This window comes from Nilaparvata lugens, chromosome 4 (genome assembly GCF_014356525.2).
Source record: "Nilaparvata lugens isolate BPH chromosome 4, ASM1435652v1, whole genome shotgun sequence".
In the NCBI taxonomy this organism is placed as follows: Eukaryota; Metazoa; Arthropoda; class Insecta; order Hemiptera; family Delphacidae; genus Nilaparvata; species Nilaparvata lugens.
Window position 1 is genome coordinate 77,604,359 of NC_052507.1, and position 22,500 is coordinate 77,626,858.

At 33.2% G+C, this 22,500-nt stretch overlaps 1 protein-coding gene across 2 annotated transcripts in view; it reads left to right on the plus strand.

The window, feature by feature from the left end:
* Positions 1 to 22,500, plus strand: part of LOC111052865 (segmentation protein cap'n'collar) — a 407,420-nt gene that overhangs the window by 196,922 nt on the left and 187,998 nt on the right. For both annotated transcript variants that reach the window (XM_039426538.1, XM_039426537.1), the window contains exon 4: positions 2,213 to 2,354. In XM_039426538.1, coding sequence (XP_039282472.1) covers positions 2,213 to 2,354 — 142 coding nt within the window. The remainder of the gene's footprint in view (positions 1 to 2,212; positions 2,355 to 22,500) is intronic.

Sequence of the window (22,500 nt, forward strand, 5' to 3'; positions counted from 1 at the left end):
GCTATTGGTATTATAAGAATATGCTGAAGATTATTATAGAGATGACATTTCTTCACGCTACCATTTCAAAATTCTAAACTCAACTAACCTAAAACTCTATTCATAAATAGAAAACAGAGCAGACGACGCAAACACAAGCGGTGTCTCCTACTTGCATATTTAGCGCTTGCGTGAGCTATAAAAACAAAGTAAGGGCTAAGGGCACAAAGGCCATTCAGCTGATGAAAAATCTTTAAAATACGTGAGCATTTGCTACAGAGTTCAACAGCATAAGGTAAAGCTTATTCATATAAAAATGAGCGAATGCTTATGCTTCTACCTAGTACTCATAAACAAAACCTTATGCTCCATGCTCATGCTTATGAGCATTTGCTCTGGTTTTATTTACATGGGCCCATGATGCATTACGTTCCGCAAGAGGAGGTCAATCAGCCTGTTCACAGGCTGGTAATAAAACTATTTTATTATTTTGAAAACTTTAATTATTACAGTAGGATTATTACTGTTTCTGCACAACTATTTTTCAATGAACGTCTTACAAAACATTCATGTTTTCCAGTATTGTAGCAACAGGGTTGCAAAGTTGTAACCTGTATCACAGAATACAGCATTGTATGGAAGTTTTCTCTGCTTGTAATCCAGATAACCTGTCCAGCCCCTACGCGTAGACGTGTAGCCTAGGCTGGAATGTTGTCCAGGTTGTATGAGATTCCCATCGCATGCATCGCTCGTGAGGTCTGCAGTCTGCACTGACTTGCACTTTTCGAGGCACATCCACCCGATTATCACTTCCATTCTTTTCGGTTTGTTTCGTTTCTATTCTTTGTTAATTGCTGTTGACAGTTGCTTTGCACACTCTGCAACGTCAAAGAAGTGTTGACAGTTTCTGTAATCACATTCAATCTATGTTTTATTTTATACTTTGAAGATGATTAAGGATAGAAACAGCTTGTCCGAATTATCTATCCAGTGTTCAGATAGTGTATTCTTCTCAGTGTGATTTCGTCTCAAATGATTACAGGAATTTGTGTTTTATTTTATACTGTGAAGATGATTGAGGATAGAAGCAGCATGTACGAATTATTTATTCAGATAACGTATTCTTCCCAGTGTGATTACATCTCAAATGATTAAGGGGATTTCCTCACCTTAACGAGGTTATTGATGCAACCAATTACATTAAAATAAGACTTTTTTGTACTTTTTTTCATGACTACAATTTGAAGATCTATCCTTCTGTGTTATTGTGTAATCAGATCTTAGAACTTCACCCTTCAATCTATATTAAATTGAAAGCTTGAACATCAAGCAGAAGAATGTAGGAGCCTTATGGTGTGGATGAAGCCCTATGATTGGCCATTAGCTGTTGACCAATGAAGGTTGAGATCTACTGTGGAATACTTTGAGCGTGTCTAGCCTCGGCCAATGACAGTAGAGCTAAACTTCCATTGGCCAACAGCTAATGGCCAATCATAGGGCTTCATCCATACATTATATTCTGCTGCTCAATGTTTTGTAGTACGTTATTCAAGGGTATACTGATTGTTTTGTTGGAAGTGACATTAATTTGTTACAGGTTACATTTTTTGTTCTTCAGGATCTTTTTATATTTGCACTGTATTCAGAAATGTTGTGGAACTTCTCCATGATGAGGTGAAAGAGTTATTACACAAATATTGTCAAATCCACAAAAATAAGTTTATTTAAAACCAGACTTGAAGATGATGCCAAGTATGACGTTGAAACTCGAGTGTGGTTTTAAATAAACTTATTTTTGTGGATTTGACAATATTTGTGTAATATTTACTCTTCCACCTCATCATGGAGAAGTTCCACAGCATTTCTGAATACAGTGCAAATATAAAAAGATCCTGAAGAACAAAAACTGTAACCTGTAACAAATTAATGTCACTTTCAACAAAAACACCTCATCTCAATTCAATTTAATTTCCATCAACAAAAATACATTAATAAAACCTTAACATTACAATTCAATCCATCAAGAAATAAATATTTCCCCACATAGACTATTGATCCGTGTGTGGGGAAAGAATTCTTATGTATAATAACTGTAAAATAAAAAATCCTGCAGAATTCTGTCTCAATATAATCCTTAGTTACAATTATTAGAATATTGGAAATGTATAAAGATATGTTTATATTCTTGTTTTACTGTACCTGTGATAATAATTGTTGTTTTTTTTTTTGGCAGCCATGTCCAACGGAAGAAGAAGATCCTTTGGCGATGCGCGTGAAGCAGGAAGTGAAAGACGAAGAGGTGTCAGACGAAGAGGGAGAACTGATGCCTTGGGTGGGCGTCGATCTCGGATATCCATCGGCAGCTCTCCATCATGGTTAGTGTCTATGATCATCTTACCTCTTTGTTTACAGTGAGGTCCACGTTATAATGGCAGTATTTGATCAACATTGGTGTTGCTATCCTTGTCTATCATTCGACAAAGCAGATAGCGCTATCCTTTTCTAGCTCTGCAACGCACCAGATCGTCTTTTAACATTGTAGAAATGTTATTTTTTAATCAACAAAATATTTAGTCTCAATTATGATAATCCATTTTTTAAATCATTGAAAAAAAACTCACTCTTGACGAATTGAATATTATTGATTATAAACGAGAATGAACAGTTAATATTACATCAAAAAACCTGTATCAGCTACCGTCTATAGAAGGCATTGACAAGACAGACGATCGGCAACGTTGTTCTGTTATCTTTCTCCACTGCCATTATAACGTGGGCCTCACTGTACTTTGTATATAGTGAGGTCCACGTTATAATGGTAGTATTTTATGAACATTGGTATTGCTATCCTTGTCTATCATTCGACAAAGCAGTTGGCGCTTTCCTTCTGTAGCTCTGTAACGTTCCAGTTCGTTTTTCAACAATGTAGAAAGGTGATTGATCAACAAAATATTCAGTCTGAATTAAGAAAATCCATTATCAAATAATTGAAAAATATTTGTTCTCAACGAATGAAATATAATCGTTTATTTTAATCAATAATTAACAGTCAATATTACATCAGATATACCGGTATCAGCTATCCTCTATAGAAGGCAGTTGCAAGGCAGAGAATCGACAACGCTGTTCCTCTATCTTCCTCCACTGCCATTATACCTCACTAGAGTCTATGGCAGTGGTAAGGAAGAGAATCGGCAACGCTGTTCCCCTATCTTCCTCAACTGCCATTATAACGTGGACCTCACTATAGTCTATGGCAGTGGTAATGCAGAGAATCGGCAACGCTCTCCTCCCATTTTTCTCCACTGTCATTACAACGTGACTCTTATAATCTATGGAAGTGGTAAGGCAGAGAATCGGCAACGCTGGTCCCCTATCTTCCTCCACTGCCATTATAACGTGGACCTCACTATAGTCTATGGCAGTGGTAATGCAGAGAATCGGCAACGCTGTTCTCCTATCTTTCTCAACTGCCATTATAACGTGGACCTCACTATAGTCTATGGCAGTGGTAAGGCAGAGAATCGGCAACGCTGTTCTTCTATCTTCCTCAATTGCCATTATAACGTGAACCTCACTATATGGAATTACAACGTGACTCTTATAATCTATGGAAGTAGCAAGGTAGAGAATCGGCAACGCTGTTCTTCTATCTTCCTCAATTGCCATTATAACGTGGACCTCACTATAGTCTATGGCAGTGGTAATGCAGAGAATCGGCAACGCTGTTCTTCTATCTTCCTCAATTGCCATTATAACGTGAACCTCACTATATGGAATTACAACGTAACTCTTATAATCTATGGAAGTGGTAAGGCAGAGAATCGGCAACGCTGTTCTTCTATCTTCCTCAATTGCCATTATAACGTGAACCTCACTATATGGAATTACAACGTGACTCTTATAATCTATGGAAGTGGTAAGGCAGAGAATCGGCAACGCTGGTCCCCTATCTTCCTCAACTGCCATTATAACGTGGACCTCACTATAGTCTATGGCAGTGGTAATGCAGAGAATCGGCAACGCTGGTCCCCTATCTTCCTCCACTGCCATTATAACGTGGACCTCACTATAGTCTATGGCAGTGGTAAGGCAGAGAATCGGCAACGCTCTCCTCCCATTTTTCTCCACTGTCATTACAACGTGACTCTTATAATCTATGGAAGTAGTAAGGTAGAGAATCGGCAACGCTGTTCTTCTATCTTCCTCAATTGCCATTATAACGTGAACCTCACTATATGGAATTACAACGTGACTCTTATAATCTATGGAAGTAGCAAGGTAGAGAATCGGCAACGCTGTTCTTCTATCTTCCTCAATTGCCATTATAACGTGAACCTCACTATATGGAATTACAACGTGACTCTTATAATCTATGGAAGTAGCAAGGTAGAGAATCGGCAACGCTCTCCTCCCATTTTTCTCCACTGTCATTACAACGTGACTCTTATAATCTATGGAAGTAGCAAGGCAGAGAATCGGCAACGCTGTTCTTCTATCTTCCTCAACTTCCATTATAACGTGGACCTCACTATAGTCTATGGCAGTGGTAAGGCAGAGAATCGGCAACGCTGGTCCCCTATCTTCCTCCACTGCCATTATAACGTGGACCTCACTATAATCTATGGCAGTGGTAAGGCAGAGAATCGGCAACGCTGGTCCCCTATCTTCCTCCACTGCCATTATAACGTGGACCTCACTATAGTATATGGCAGTGGTAAGGCAGAGAATCGGCAACGCTCTCCTTCCATTATCTTCCTAAAATTAAGTAATTAATAAATTTTTGGTACAAACCTCCACAACTGGGGGTATTTAATTTAGGAACCAAATTGTACCAGAAATTTATTCAAGATAGAAGTTAAATAAATAGAAAAGGAGAGTAATTGGTCGGCCGCCCAAAGAAAATGGAAAGTAGAGGGAAGAGAAAGAGAAAGAAGAGAGATCATTGTCAATTGATCAGGTCGACAAGGCTCAAAGAAGAAAATAAAATCTACAAGCATTGGACAAAACTTCAAAAATCCAAATTACCAAAGAGAAAAGCAAGAGTTAGCATGAGTTACCGAGAGAAAACTGAGCAATGAGTTTAGTGAGCAAATAACACATTATCAAAATAACATATACAACTAAATTGATACACTGTAACTTACTTAGTTACGAAGCAATAATAATTACAATTCTTAAATATACAGTACATTCTTCATCATACCATGTTACAAGAAATCAAGTGACACAATAATTGTGCAGAATCACAAGTTTCCAAAGAACACAACAAAATTTTACACAAATAGAATAGTTACAAGAGTAACTACCACAAACATATGGGTGCGTCCACCACATATGTGTATTACAATAAAAATCTCATTATGAGAAAAGTCTACTTAAGGATTATTTCCCATTTTAAGTTGACTCACATGTGCTCGTCGCACAAATTTTTGTCCATCGGTTGAAAATAATTTCACACTGACTGGACTAATCCATTCTTTTATCAAATAAGGTCCAGAATACCTGGGAAGTAATTTGGCAGTAATCTGATTACATGCTTTACTAACAGGATTTGATTTTAGGAAAACAATATCACCTATCTTATATGGAATTGGATTTCTATACATATCATACCTCTTTTTACTGGAATTATGAGACTTCAATAAGTTATGATAAGCATCTTTCCATATTTTGTTAGTATCTTTAACAAACTTCGTTGGTAGTATATCATCAATTTTCCAAATATTGTTTATAGGATTATTAACCTTATGACGAAACATCAGTTCATGAGGAGAAAACTTGCTACTCTCATGGAAAGCACTATTGAATGCTAAGGGAAGCCACTGTAGAGTTAAATCCCATTTATTCTGTTTGTCATGATTAAAGCTAATAAGACAAGATTTTAAATTACGATGTATTCTTTCTACTATTATAACAATCAATAAAATGTTTTGCAAAATTCGAAAGCTCATCCAAATTTTCAGTTAAGACAAGAGTTTCTTCACTCTCAGTTTGTAAAAATACAATAATTTGTTTCATCCTATTTAAATAATGCATAAATATTGACTCAATTTTTACTACATTAGCTCTGATTACAGTTCTGTAATATCCAGTTTGCACACCATTTTGTACAGTGTCAATAAGTTCCATTACTTTTGGAAGTTTTTCTCTAAGACAATTGACTGACTCATTATAACTTGACAAATTATGAATAATTTGATTGGTACTATTACCTGCTAATGAACGATAGCTAGATCTAAGATTACTCACATTGCATGACTCAAGACTTGACAAGTCTTCTCCCAAGGTCATGAGTTCAAAAACAAGGTTAGGTTTCACAAGATAATCAGGAATAATTTTCTGAGTTAAAAATTTACTCAGATCAATTTCATCAGAAATAGTCTGATTTAGTTTTTCCATGATTACAAAATCGATGGTTATAGCAAGTGAAACAATTCAATACGGTACAAAATACAAATCATGAAAATAATTGCTCAGTACTAAGCTCTCTCTCAGTAACCATACTAAATAAATTATACTTCAATTTCAACCAAGATTTCCATATAAATTAAAAAGGCAGAACCACATTAGAACCACGTTCCGCTACCAATTGTAACCAACCCTATTTGAGTAATCTCAAATAAGACTGCCTAACAAGTAGGAAGCAATGCTGGTCATGAGGGCCAGTGAATATTTTGGCAATCCTGGTTGAAATAAAATTTAAGCCAAGTCCGATTGAATCTTATATTTTCAACATTTAAAATCAATTTCATTTCTGAAGTTACAAAATATTCAGTTTACAAGTTTTGATTATTAAATCTATGTTAGTAACCCGGTAGGCCTACAACTGAAGCTTCAGTGTGATGTGGAATCGTAGATAAGCGACGATTAACGAAGTTTGAAACTCATAAAATTCGATGGACTTGGTTGAATTAGAAGCCGAATTGTAAAACAAGTGTTCTGCTTACCCCACTTCGAATTGTAAATTTAACTTTCATACTGTACTTGAATTCCAAAATTTGGTTGCTTGAGTTTATGGAAAATGTTTAGTCTCCTTCATCCTGTATTTATCCTGGTATTATATTTGTCCGGTCATTCAAAATTAATGGTAAAATAAAAAAAAACCTGTTTGGAACAAAAGAAATAGAATAAAATCTAATAGATACAAGCATCATGTTGATGTTAACCAGAGTGGTTAACATGCAATGTTGGACAGGTTAATTACAGGATACATTCTGTAGAAACATGGTACCGTAAGAACAGCGGTAATAAAATATTATTATGACAAATCTCAAATAATTTAATAATAATAAATCTCAGAGGAATACGGTAAAATTAGTAAGCAAAATAGTTCAGATGAATAAAATAACAAAAGGAAATTATAAAATATCAGAAGGCTTAAATCAGTTACACATGGAGGGATAAAGTTGATTCAAATTCTAACAGCTTCTTTACGTTATTTGATAAATTTCAAAATAGGATGTAATCAAATTTATATTGAATTTATAGATGATAAAGAATTAATTAATGAAAAAACTAGGCAAATATGAGATTTTCGATAGAATAGCAGAATAACCTACAACATAGAGACAGTTACAAGTATAACTTACCCAACTGGGGTTATTCAAATATAAAATTCAATCAGGCATTGTAGATTTACATTTATGCTACTTTAGCATAATTTAAAAGAAAATTTTGTAGTAAAAATTTAGATATTTCATAATTCAAATCACATGCTACATTTTGAGATGCCACAGCTAGGCCTTTTAGAACAAGAAGAAGAGGAAATCGCTGGCTGGTCAACCGACAAGGCTTCGTCCAGTTGTACCAATCCAACAAATCAAAATTATTAACTAGAAATTTAATAAATGGATATTCAAAGTTATGTCCAAATAAGGAGAAAATAAAATAAATAAAATAAAATTAAGTAATTAATAAATTTTTGGTACAAACCTCCACAACTGGGGGTATTTAATTTAGGAACCAAATTGTACCAGAAATTTATTCAAGATAGAAGTTAAATAAATAGAAAAGGAGAGTAATTGGTCGGCCGCCCAAAGAAAATGGAAAGTAGAGGGAAGAGAAAGAGAAAGAAGAGAGATCATTGTCAATTGATCAGGTCGACAAGGCTCAAAGAAGAAAATAAAATCTACAAGCATTGGACAAAACTTCAAAAATCCAAATTACCAAAGAGAAAAGCAAGAGTTAGCATGAGTTACCGAGAGAAAACTGAGCAATGAGTTTAGTGAGCAAATAACACATTATCAAAATAACATATACAACTAAATTGATACACTGTAACTTACTTAGTTACGAAGCAATAATAATTACAATTCTTAAATATACAGTACATTCTTCATCATACCATGTTACAAGAAATCAAGTGACACAATAATTGTGCAGAATCACAAGTTTCCAAAGAACACAACAAAATTTTACACAAATAGAATAGTTACAAGAGTAACTACCACAAACATATGGGTGCGTCCACCACATATGTGTATTACAATAAAAATCTCATTATGAGAAAAGTCTACTTAAGGATTATTTCCCATTTTAAGTTGACTCACATGTGCTCGTCGCACAAATGTTTGTCCATCGGTTGAAAATAATTTCACACTGACTGGACTAATCCATTCTTTTATCAAATAAGGTCCAGAATACCTGGGAAGTAATTTGGCAGTAATCTGATTACATGCTTTACTAACAGGATTTGATTTTAGGAAAACAATATCACCTATCTTATATGGAATTGGATTTCTATACATATCATACCTCTTTTTACTGGAATTATGAGACTTCAATAAGTTATGATAAGCATCTTTCCATATTTTGTTAGTATCTTTAACAAACTTCGTTGGTAGTATATCATCAATTTTCCAAATATTGTTTATAGGATTATTAACCTTATGACGAAACATCAGTTCATGAGGAGAAAACTTGCTACTCTCATGGAAAGCACTATTGAATGCTAAGGGAAGCCACTGTAGAGTTAAATCCCATTTATTCTGTTTGTCATGATTAAAGCTAATAAGACAAGATTTTAAATTACGATGTATTCTTTCTACTTGGTTAGGTTTAGGATTATATTCTGTTTGAGTTATATGCAAAATTCCCTTTTGGAAACAAAAGTTTTTAAAGAAATTTGATTTAAATTGAGGACCGTTATCAGAAACTACATATTTAGGGACACCAAAGTTTACAAATATTTTCTGAAGCTCCTTACATAAAGACTCAGAGGTTGCTTTTCGTAATGGAAGTAGCCATGAATACTTAGTGAAAGCATCCATACAGGAGAATATCATGGTGTTACCACTTGTTGTCCTTGGTAATGGCCCTACAAAGTCCAAGAACATTTTTTCCATTGGTTGTGAAGCAATAGATGAACAAAGATAACCATAATTAGTTTTTTGTGCTGGCTTACTCAATGAACATAACTTGCAGGACTTGATGAAAGCAACTAGATCTTTAGAAATACCCTTCCAAATAAATTTTTGTTTTATTTTGTTTAGTGTTTTCAGAAAACCAGAGTGACCGCCATAAGTAGTTTCATGATAATATTTGAAAATCATGGGCTTCAAAATACTAGGAAGAACAATCTTGGGTTCCTGATTATTTCTGCTATTATAAAGAAGTACCCCTTTAGAAATAGAATATGGAAAAATATCTTCTCCAGATTCCTTCTTATTCATTATCTCTATTATGAACGGATCCTTTTTTTGATAATCAGAAATCTCAGTAAAACATAGTGGAAAGTCAGATAGAGCAACGTTACACAAAGCAGGAGAATCAAGACTTTCAAATTCATTAGGAGAAACATTATCAGTAGATTCCTTATCAGGATTTTCATCAAACATCCTACTTAGATAATCAGCAATCACATTATCAGTACCCTTGATATGTTTGACATCGAACTGGAAAGAACTTATTCTAAGAATCCACCGGCCTATCCTTCCTAATGGCTTGGGATTCTTAAGTACCCATTGCAGAGCACTATTGTCAGTATGTAAAGTAAATTTCGTATGCTCTAAGAAATATCTGAACTTTTCAATACCAAATAACACAGCAAGTGCCTCTTTTTCATACGCCGAATATTTCCTTTCTAAAGTGGATAATGTTCTGGATGCAAATGCTATTGGGGCAAGAGTACCGTCATAATCCTGACTCAAGACACAGCCAATACCTACACTAGATGCATCTGTTTCCAGAACAAATCTACGATTAAAATCGGCAATTTTTAAAACAGGAGGCTGGGTAATTATCATTTTCAATTTGTCAAATGCTTGCTGGCATTCAGTACTCCAAATGAATTTTACATCTTTCTTTCGAAGTGCATTTAATGGGGCTGCAATGGTTGCCAGGTCGGGAATGAATTTATGGTAAAAATTTAACAAACCAATGAATCTCTGAATGTCTTTCACCCTTTTCGGTACAGGACTGTTTACAATGGCCTTAGTTCTATCAGGGTCGATGCTAATAGAGTTGTGAGAGACAATGTGTCCAAGAAAAGATATTTTTGGAACACAAAATGACACTTTGGTAGGATTAACAGTTAGACCTGCACTACGAAGACGGTTGAATACCTCTCTCAGTACTTCTAAGTGGGATTCAAGAGTTTCAGTGTATACAATTAAATCATCAAGATAGAAATAAACGTTTTTAAATCTAAGGTCACCAAATATTTTCTCCATTAGGCTGGAAAGTACTTGAGCTCCAGAAGAAATTCCATTTGGAATTCTTTTATATTGGTAAAGTGCAAAAGGAGTAATGAAAGCAGTTAACTTTTTAGAACGTTCGGTAAGAGCAATCTGTCCATAAGCATTATTCAAATCAAGAGTAGAGAAGTACTTGGCTTTCGAAAAATGATGAAAGGATGTATTTAGATTTCCAATTGGTGCAGAAATTAATTCAATATTTTGATTTAGACGCCTATAATCTACTACCAGTCTGAAATCTTTCTCTTCAGTGGGATTTTCAGTTTTTGGTACAAGAAAACAAGGGCTGCTATACTGAGAGTCAGAGTTTTCAATAACTCCATCATCCAATAATTTCTGAATTTTACTTCTCATAACCTGAGTTTTGAAAGGAGTAAGAGGGAAAGGTTGACATCTAACAATTTTATTTGAAGTCAGTTTGATATCATACTGTACTAAATCAGTACTCCCTACTCTACTGGTCAATACATCAGGAAAGTCAGCAATGATTTTGTTCACCCTTTTCAATTCAAAATCAGAAAGATGAGAAACATCTCCAGGAATAATTTTTTGAATAACATTACTAACCGAGAAATTTCTTTTATTAGCATTGTTGTTTGCATCACGAATTAAAGGAAATGTAGTACTAGGGTTGAAGCAAAAGAAGTATCGATTATTAGGTAAATCAATAATCATATCTGACATTTTTATAAAATTAGCACCAAGTATTATCTTGACTGGCAAATCACTACTCAAAAGGAATTCAAACTTCCAAGTCATATGTTGCAATCTGATTTTCATAATACAAGCCTTTTTTATAGTCATATCAGAAGAATTAGCAGCAGAACAAATCAGGTTTTTATTGAATACATTGAAATCCACCTCATTACTTTTAGTCAACTCATGAAATAAGTTGTATGAAAGAAAGGAGTAAGAGGAACCAGTATCAATCAAAGCAGACTGAGTTATTTTGCTATTTCCAAAGCTAACAGGAATAAAAGGCAGATTATTATTAGAATTGATAACGCCACAAAGTCCTTTTTTAATCTTTCCTAATTGGTTTTTGTGAGTATAATTCTTTTTTATTTTTAGACTTGCATTAGAAATCAGGTGTTGTCTTTTGGAAAACCGCGCCGCTCGTTTTTTGAATAACAATTACGAGAGATGTGACCTTTCTGATTGCATGTGTAGCATACACTATCATTCCTACGGTTGAAATTATTTTTATTGGGATTTTTATTATTAGAATTGCCAAAAGCATGATTTTGAACAGAAGTATTATTGTACAAATGCATTCTTTCATTATCAATGAAGGCAATATTTTGAGAATGAACTGCAAGCATATTTAGGTCATTGAATGATTCAGGTTTTTTCATGAATACTAACCTACTTCTCTCTTGAGGATTAAGACCAGATATGATTGTACTTACAATTTCAGCTTCACTCTCATCCAATAATAATAATTTCGCTGCTTCTTTGATACTTGTCACGTATGATGATAGGGCTTCACAAGGTCCTTGCAATCTATCAAATTTATCTCTCTTAATTGTTGAGAGAAGACGCTGAGGGATAAAATATTTCAACAAGTCAAGGTGAAATTGTTTGAAGCTAGCATTAGAATTCAAAGAGTACAATATTTTATCACCTAGAGGTCCAGTTGTATAAGGAACAAGAATTTGCAATAGGCTTGTGTCAGACATAACTGATAAATCATGAATTTTTATAGCAGCTTCCAAGAATTTCAATAAGCTATCAATATTTAATCCATCACAAGGCTGAAGATTTTTCAAGAAGCTTTCTACAGGATTTCTCAATTTATTGTAGAAACTTGAATCAATTTCCAAAGTTGGTCTAGGGATCAAATTATTAACTTGATAACCATGATTGAGTTTTGATGGACCAATATTTTCAAATTCAGTTGTAGACTCACCACTTGTACCAGGTTCACACAATGTAACAGCACAAGTATCCTTTGAACTAGTTCCTAAATTTTTATTAATTACAACTTTAGATTGACTAGGAAAAGGTTCCAGTAAAGCAGCTGGATTCGGTGATGGTGGTCTAGATGGAGCAATCAAGCTTTGTAGTTCAATAATTCTATTATAACAATCAATAAAATGTTTTGCAAAATTCGAAAGCTCATCCAAATTTTCAGTTAAGACAAGAGTTTCTTCACTCTCAGTTTGTAAAAATACAATAATTTGTTTCATCCTATTTAAATAATGCATAAATATTGACTCAATTTTTACTACATTAGCTCTGATTACAGTTCTGTAATATCCAGTTTGCACACCATTTTGTACAGTGTCAATAAGTTCCATTACTTTTGGAAGTTTTTCTCTAAGACAATTGACTGACTCATTATAACTTGACAAATTATGAATAATTTGATTGGTACTATTACCTGCTAATGAACGATAGCTAGATCTAAGATTACTCACATTGCATGACTCAAGACTTGACAAGTCTTCTCCCAAGGTCATGAGTTCAAAAACAAGGTTAGGTTTCACAAGATAATCAGGAATAATTTTCTGAGTTAAAAATTTACTCAGATCAATTTCATCAGAAATAGTCTGATTTAGTTTTTCCATGATTACAAAATCGATGGTTATAGCAAGTGAAACAATTCAATACGGTACAAAATACAAATCATGAAAATAATTGCTCAGTACTAAGCTCTCTCTCAGTAACCATACTAAATAAATTATACTTCAATTTCAACCAAGATTTCCATATAAATTAAAAGGCAGAACCACATTAGAACCACGTTCCGCTACCAATTGTAACCAACCCTATTTGAGTAATCTCAAATAAGACTGCCTAACAAGTAGGAAGCAATGCTGGTCATGAGGGCCAGTGAATATTTTGGCAATCCTGGTTGAAATAAAATTTAAGCCAAGTCCGATTGAATCTTATATTTTCAACATTAAAATCAATTTCATTTCTGAAGTTACAAAATATTCAGTTTACAAGTTTTGATTATTAAATCTATGTTAGTAACCCGGTAGGCCTACAACTGAAGCTTCAGTGTGATGTGGAATCGTAGATAAGCGACGATTAACGAAGTTTGAAACTCATAAAATTCGATGGACTTGGTTGAATTAGAAGCCGAATTGTAAAACAAGTGTTCTGCTTACCCCACTTCGAATTGTAAATTTAACTTTCATACTGTACTGGAATTCCAAAATATTTGGTTGAATTTGCTTGAGTTTATGGAAAATGTGTAGTCTCCTTCATCCTGTATTTATCCTGGTATTATATTTGTCCGGTCATTCAAAATTAATGGTAAAATAAAAAAAAAACCTGTTTGGAACAAAAGAAATAGAATAAAATCTAATAGATACAAGCATCATGTTGATGTTAACCAGAGTGGTTAACATGCAATGTTGGACAGGTTAATTACAGGATACATTCTGTAGAAACATGGTACCGTAAGAACAGCGGTAATAAAATATTATTATGACAAATCTCAAATAATTTAATAATAATAAATCTCAGAGGAATACGGTAAAATTAGTAAGCAAAATAGTTCAGATGAATAAAATAACAAAAGGAAATTATAAAATATCAGAAGGCTTAAATCAGTTACACATGGAGGGATAAAGTTGATTCAAATTCTAACAGCTTCTTTACGTTATTTGATAAATTTCAAAATAGGATGTAATCAAATTTATATTGAATTTATAGATGATAAAGAATTAATTAATGAAAAAACTAGGCAAATATGAGATTTTCGATAGAATAGCAGAATAACCTACAACATAGAGACAGTTACAAGTATAACTTACCCAACTGGGGTTATTCAAATATAAAATTCAATCAGGCATTGTAGATTTACATTTATGCTACTTTAGCATAATTTAAAGAAAAATTTTGTAGTAAAAATTTAGATATTTCATAATTCAAATCACATGCTACATTTTGAGATGCCACAGCTAGGCCTTTTAGAACAAGAAGAAGAGGAAATCGCTGGCTGGTCAACCGACAAGGCTTCGTCCAGTTGTACCAATCCAACAAATCAAAATTATTAACTAGAAATTTAATAAATGGATATTCAAAGTTATGTCCAAATAAGGAGAAAATAAAATAAATAAAATAAAATTAAGTAATTAATAAATTTTTGGTACAAACCTCCACAACTGGGGGTATTTAATTTAGGAACCAAATTGTACCAGAAATTTATTCAAGATAGAAGTTAAATAAATAGAAAAGGAGAGTAATTGGTCGGCCGCCCAAAGAAAATGAAAAGTAGAGGGAAGAGAAAGAGAAAGAAGAGAGATCATTGTCAATTGATCAGGTCGACAAGGCTCAAAGAAGAAAATAAAATCTACAAGCATTGGACAAAACTTCAAAAATCCAAATTACCAAAGAGAAAAGCAAGAGTTAGCATGAGTTACCGAGAGAAAACTGAGCAATGAGTTTAGTGAGCAAATAACACATTATCAAAATAACATATACAACTAAATTGATACACTGTAACTTACTTAGTTACGAAGCAATAATAATTACAATTCTTAAATATACAGTACATTCTTCATCATACCATGTTACAAGAAATCAAGTGACACAATAATTGTGCAGAATCACAAGTTTCCAAAGAACACAACAAAATTTTACACAAATAGAATAGTTACAAGAGTAACTACCACAAACATATGGGTGCGTCCACCACATATGTGTATTACAATAAAAATCTCATTATGAGAAAAGTCTACTTAAGGATTATTTCCCATTTTAAGTTGACTCACATGTGCTCGTCGCACAAATGTTTGTCCATCGGTTGAAAATAATTTCACACTGACTGGACTAATCCATTCTTTTATCAAATAAGGTCCAGAATACCTGGGAAGTAATTTGGCAGTAATCTGATTACATGCTTTACTAACAGGATTTGATTTTAGGAAAACAATATCACCTATCTTATATGGAATTGGATTTCTATACATATCATACCTCTTTTTACTGGAATTATGAGACTTCAATAAGTTATGATAAGCATCTTTCCATATTTTGTTAGTATCTTTAACAAACTTCGTTGGTAGTATATCATCAATTTTCCAAATATTGTTTATAGGATTATTAACCTTATGACGAAACATCAGTTCATGAGGAGAAAACTTGCTACTCTCATGGAAAGCACTATTGAATGCTAAGGGAAGCCACTGTAGAGTTAAATCCCATTTATTCTGTTTGTCATGATTAAAGCTAATAAGACAAGATTTTAAATTACGATGTATTCTTTCTACTTGGTTAGGTTTAGGATTATATTCTGTTTGAGTTATATGCAAAATTCCCTTTTGGAAACAAAAGTTTTTAAAGAAATTTGATTTAAATTGAGGACCGTTATCAGAAACTACATATTTAGGGACACCAAAGTTTACAAATATTTTCTGAAGCTCCTTACATAAAGACTCAGAGGTTGCTTTTCGTAATGGAAGTAGCCATGAATACTTAGTGAAAGCATCCATACAGGAGAATATCATGGTGTTACCACTTGTTGTCCTTGGTAATGGCCCTACAAAGTCCAAGAACATTTTTTCCATTGGTTGTGAAGCAATAGATGAACAAAGATAACCATAATTAGTTTTTTGTGCTGGCTTACTCAATGAACATAACTTGCAGGACTTGATGAAAGCAACTAGATCTTTAGAAATACCCTTCCAAATAAATTTTTGTTTTATTTTGTTTAGTGTTTTCAGAAAACCAGAGTGACCGCCATAAGTAGTTTCATGATAATATTTGAAAATCATGGGCTTCAAAATACTAGGAAGAACAATCTTGGGTTCCTGATTATTTCTGCTATTATAAAGAAGTACCCCTTTAGAAATAGAATATGGAAAAATATCTTCTCCAGATTCCTTCTTATTCATTATCTCTATTATGAACGGATCCTTTTTTTGATAATCAGAAATCTCAGTAAAACATAGTGGAAAGTCAGATAGAGCAACGTTACACAAAGCAGGAGAATCAAGACTTTCAAATTCATTAGGAGAAACATTATCAGTAGATTCCTTATCAGGATTTTCATCAAACATCCTACTTAGATAATCAGCAATCACATTATCAGTACCCTTGATATGTTTGACATCGAACTGGAAAGAACTTATTCTAAGAATCCACCGGCCTATCCTTCCTAATGGCTTGGGATTCTTAAGTACCCATTGCAGAGCACTATTGTCAGTATGTAAAGTAAATTTCGTATGCTCTAAGAAATATCTGAACTTTTCAATACCAAATAACACAGCAAGTGCCTCTTTTTCATACGCCGAATATTTCCTTTCTAAAGTGGATAATGTTCTGGATGCAAATGCTATTGGGGCAAGAGTACCGTCATAATCCTGACTCAAGACACAGCCAATACCTACACTAGATGCATCTGTTTCCAGAACAAATCTACGATTAAAATCGGCAATTTTTAAAACAGGAGGCTGGGTAATTATCATTTTCAATTTGTCAAATGCTTGCTGGCATTCAGTACTCCAAATGAATTTTACATCTTTCTTTCGAAGTGCATTTAATGGGGCTGCAATGGTTGCCAGGTCGGGAATGAATTTATGGTAAAAATTTAACAAACCAATGAATCTCTGAATGTCTTTCACCCTTTTCGGTACAGGACTGTTTACAATGGCCTTAGTTCTATCAGGGTCGATGCTAATAGAGTTGTGAGAGACAATGTGTCCAAGAAAAGATATTTTTGGAACACAAAATGAGACTTTGGTAGGATTAACAGTTAGACCTGCACTACGAAGACGGTTGAATACCTCTCTCAGTACTTCTAAGTGGGATTCAAGAGTTTCAGTGTATACAATTAAATCATCAAGATAGAAATAAACGTTTTTAAATCTAAGGTCACCAAATATTTTCTCCATTAGGCTGGAAAGTACTTGAGCTCCAGAAGAAATTCCATTTGGAATTCTTTTATATTGGTAAAGTGCAAAAGGAGTAATGAAAGCAGTTAACTTTTTAGAACGTTCGGTAAGAGCAATCTGTCCATAAGCATTATTCAAATCAAGAGTAGAGAAGTACTTGGCTTTCGAAAAATGATGAAAGGATGTATTTAGATTTCCAATTGGTGCAGAAATTAATTCAATATTTTGATTTAGACGCCTATAATCTACTACCAGTCTGAAATCTTTCTCTTCAGTGGGATTTTCAGTTTTTGGTACAAGAAAACAAGGGCTGCTATACTGAGAGTCAGAGTTTTCAATAACTCCATCATCCAATAATTTCTGAATTTTACTTCTCATAACCTGAGTTTTGAAAGGAGTAAGAGGGAAAGGTTGACATCTAACAATTTTATTTGAAGTCAGTTTGATATCATACTGTACTAAATCAGTACTCCCTACTCTACTGGTCAATACATCAGGAAAGTCAGCAATGATTTTGTTCACCCTTTTCAATTCAAAATCAGAAAGATGAGAAACATCTCCAGGAATAATTTTTTGAATAACATTACTAACTGAGAAATTTCTTTTATTAGCATTGTTGTTTGCATCACGAATTAAAGGAAATGTAGTACTAGGGTTGAAGCAAAAGAAGTATCGATTATTAGGTAAATCAATAATCATATCTGACATTTTTATAAAATTAGCACCAAGTATTATCTTGACTGGCAAATCACTACTCAAAAGGAATTCAAACTTCCAAGTCATATGTTGCAATCTGATTTTCATAATACAAGCCTTTTTTATAGTCATATCAGAAGAATTAGCAGCAGAACAAATCAGGTTTTTATTGAATACATTGAAATCCACCTCATTACTTTTAGTCAACTCATGAAATAAGTTGTATGAAAGAAAGGAGTAAGAGGAACCAGTATCAATCAAAGCAGACTGAGTTATTTTGCTATTTCCAAAGCTAACAGGAATAAAAGGCAGATTATTATTAGAATTGATAACGCCACAAAGTCCTTTTTTAATCTTTCCTAATTGGTTTTTGTGAGTATAATTCTTTTTTATTTTTAGACTTGCATTAGAAATCAGGTGTTGTCTTTTGGAAAACCGCGCCGCTCGTTTTTTGAATAACAATTACGAGAGATGTGACCTTTCTGATTGCATGTGTAGCATACACTATCATTCCTACGGTTGAAATTATTTTTATTGGGATTTTTATTATTAGAATTGCCAAAAGCATGATTTTGAACAGAAGTATTATTGTACAAATGCATTCTTTCATTATCAATGAAGGCAATATTTTGAGAATGAACTGCAAGCATATTTAGGTCATTGAATGATTCAGGTTTTTTCATGAATACTAACCTACTTCTCTCTTGAGGATTAAGACCAGATATGATTGTACTTACAATTTCAGCTTCACTCTCATCCAATAATAATAATTTCGCTGCTTCTTTGATACTTGTCACGTATGATGATAGGGCTTCACAAGGTCCTTGCAATCTATCAAATTTATCTCTCTTAATTGTTGAGAGAAGACGCTGAGGGATAAAATATTTCAACAAGTCAAGGTGAAATTGTTTGAAGCTAGCATTAGAATTCAAAGAGTACAATATTTTATCACCTAGAGGTCCAGTTGTATAAGGAACAAGAATTTGCAATAGGCTTGTGTCAGACATAACTGATAAATCATGAATTTTTATAGCAGCTTCCAAGAATTTCAATAAGCTATCAATATTTAATCCATCACAAGGCTGAAGATTTTTCAAGAAGCTTTCTACAGGATTTCTCAATTTATTGTAGAAACTTGAATCAATTTCCAAAGTTGGTCTAGGGATCAAATTATTAACTTGATAACCATGATTGAGTTTTGATGGACCAATATTTTCAAATTCAGTTGTAGACTCACCACTTGTACCAGGTTCACACAATGTAACAGCACAAGTATCCTTTGAACTAGTTCCTAAATTTTTATTAATTACAACTTTAGATTGACTAGGAAAAGGTTCCAGTAAAGCAGCTGGATTCGGTGATGGTGGTCTAGATGGAGCAATCAAGCTTTGTAGTTCAATAATTCTATTATAACAATCAATAAAATGTTTTGCAAATTTCGAAAGCTCATCCAAATTTTCAGTTAAGACAAAAGTTTCTTCACTCTCAGTTTGTAAAAATACAATAATTTGTTTCATCCTATTTAAATAATGCATAAATATTGACTCAATTTTTACTACATTAGCTCTGATTACAGTTCTGTAATATCCAGTTTGCACACCATTTTGTACAGTGTCAATAAGTTCCATTACTTTTGGAAGTTTTTCTCTAAGACAATTGACTGACTCATTATAACTTGACAAATTATGAATAATTTGATTGGTACTATTACCTGCTAATGAACGATAGCTAGATCTAAGATTACTCACATTGCATGACTCAAGACTTGACAAGTCTTCTCCCAAGGTCATGAGTTCAAAAACAAGGTTAGGTTTCACAAGATAATCAGGAATAATTTTCTGAGTTAAAAATTTACTCAGATCAATTTCATCAGAAATAGTCTGATTTAGTTTTTCCATGATTACAAAATCGATGGTTATAGCAAGTGAAACAATTCAATACGGTACAAAATACAAATCATGAAAATAATTGCTCAGTACTAAGCTCTCTCTCAGTAACCATACTAAATAAATTATACTTCAATTTCAACCAAGATTTCCATATAAATTAAAAGGCAGAACCACATTAGAACCACGTTCCGCTACCAATTGTAACCAACCCTATTTGAGTAATCTCAAATAAGACTGCCTAACAAGTAGGAAGCAATGCTGGTCATGAGGGCCAGTGAATATTTTGGCAATCCTGGTTGAAATAAAATTTAAGCCAAGTCCGATTGAATCTTATATTTTCAACATTAAAAATCAATTTCATTTCTGAAGTTACAAAATATTCAGTTTACAAGTTTTGATTATTAAATCTATGTTAGTAACCCGGTAGGCCTACAACTGAAGCTTCAGTGTGATGTGGAATCGTAGATAAGCGACGATTAACGAAGTTTGAAACTCATAAAATTCGATGGACTTGGTTGAATTAGAAGCCGAATTGTAAAACAAGTGTTCTGCTTACCCCACTTCGAATTGTAAATTTAACTTTCATACTGTACTTGAATTCCAAAATTTGGTTGAATTTGCTTGAGTTTATGGAAAATGTTTAGTCTCCTTCATCCTGTATTTATCCTGGTATTATATTTGTCCGGTCATTCAAAATTAATGGTAAAATAAAAAAAACCTGTTTGGAACAAAAGAAATAGAATAAAATCTAATAGATACAAGCATCATGTTGATGTTAACCAGAGTGGTTAACATGCAATGTTGGACAGGTTAATTACAGGATACATTCTGTAGAAACATGGTACCGTAAGAACAGCGGTAATAAAATATTATTATGACAAATCTCAAATAATTTAATAATAATAAATCTCAGAGGAATACGGTAAAATTAGTAAGCAAAATAGTTCAGATGAATAAAATAACAAAAGGAAATTATAAAATATCAGAAGGCTTAAATCAGTTACACATGGAGGGATAAAGTTGATTCAAATTCTAACAGCTTCTTTACGTTATTTGATAAATTTCAAAATAGGATGTAATCAAATTTATATTGAATTTATAGATGATAAAGAATTAATTAATGAAAAAACTAGGCAAATATGAGATTTTCGATAGAATAGCAGAATAACCTACAACATAGAGACAGTTACAAGTATAACTTACCCAACTGGGGTTATTCAAATATAAAATTCAATCAGGCATTGTAGATTTACATTTATGCTACTTTAGCATAATTTAAAAGAAAAATTTTGTAGTAAAAATTTAGATATTTCATAATTCAAATCACATGCTACATTTTGAGATGCCACAGCTAGGCCTTTTAGAACAAGAAGAAGAGGAAATCGCTGGCTGGTCAACCGACAAGGCTTCGTCCAGTTGTACCAATCCAACAAATCAAAATTATTAACTAGAAATTTAATAAATGGATATTCAAAGTTATGTCCAAATAAGGAGAAAATAAAATAAATAAAATAAAATTAAGTAATTAATAAATTTTTGGTACAGGTCCTTCACACTATAAGGATCCGACATGAACACTTTTGATTAAAATGCAATGGAAATGAGAGAACTGAACATTGTTCTGCCTTCATCAAAACGATTGAACATTTTAGACATTTAGGTTCCATCCCACCCCAACCTATTTTCAGACATAAATAAAGCTGAGTTTACACCAAAGTTATTAACAAAATACTTAATCCTTATACATTCTATTTGATTGAACGGAACTTGACAAACACATATGTTCATCATGTGTATGATAAGTTATGTTCAATCTAATAGAATCTATCAGGATTAAGTATTAACAAAATGTTTATTTTTCCGTCCTTATAGATTCTATTAGATTGAACATAACTTATCATTCACATGATGTGCATATGTGTTTGTCAAGCTCCGTTTAATCTAATAGAATTTTTAAGGAGGGAAACACACATTTTGTTAATAACTTTGGTGTAAACGCAGCTTTAGGTTCCATGCCACCACAACCTATATTTCAGACATGTTGAGGTGCGTACAGACTTGAGCACACCAAGAACATGCACATTTCGCTTTTCATCAGCTGATGCTTTGCTTATTATGTTCTGTATTGTAGGCTCACTGTTCCTGTACGAATACAGATATAATTATTATTATTTTATCCACTGACCACCTGTAAAAGGGGTATATATATTTAGCGTATGGCATTTTTTTTGTCAATATTATTAAAATTTTAATATTGTAAAAGGGGTATAAGGATTTGTCAATTTGTCATTAATCAAACAGTAAAATGTTATCTATCTCCTTGTACCTCCATCTTGAGGTTTTAAAAAATCTTTATATTTCTCCACCGAGTACACTGTTCCAATACAAATA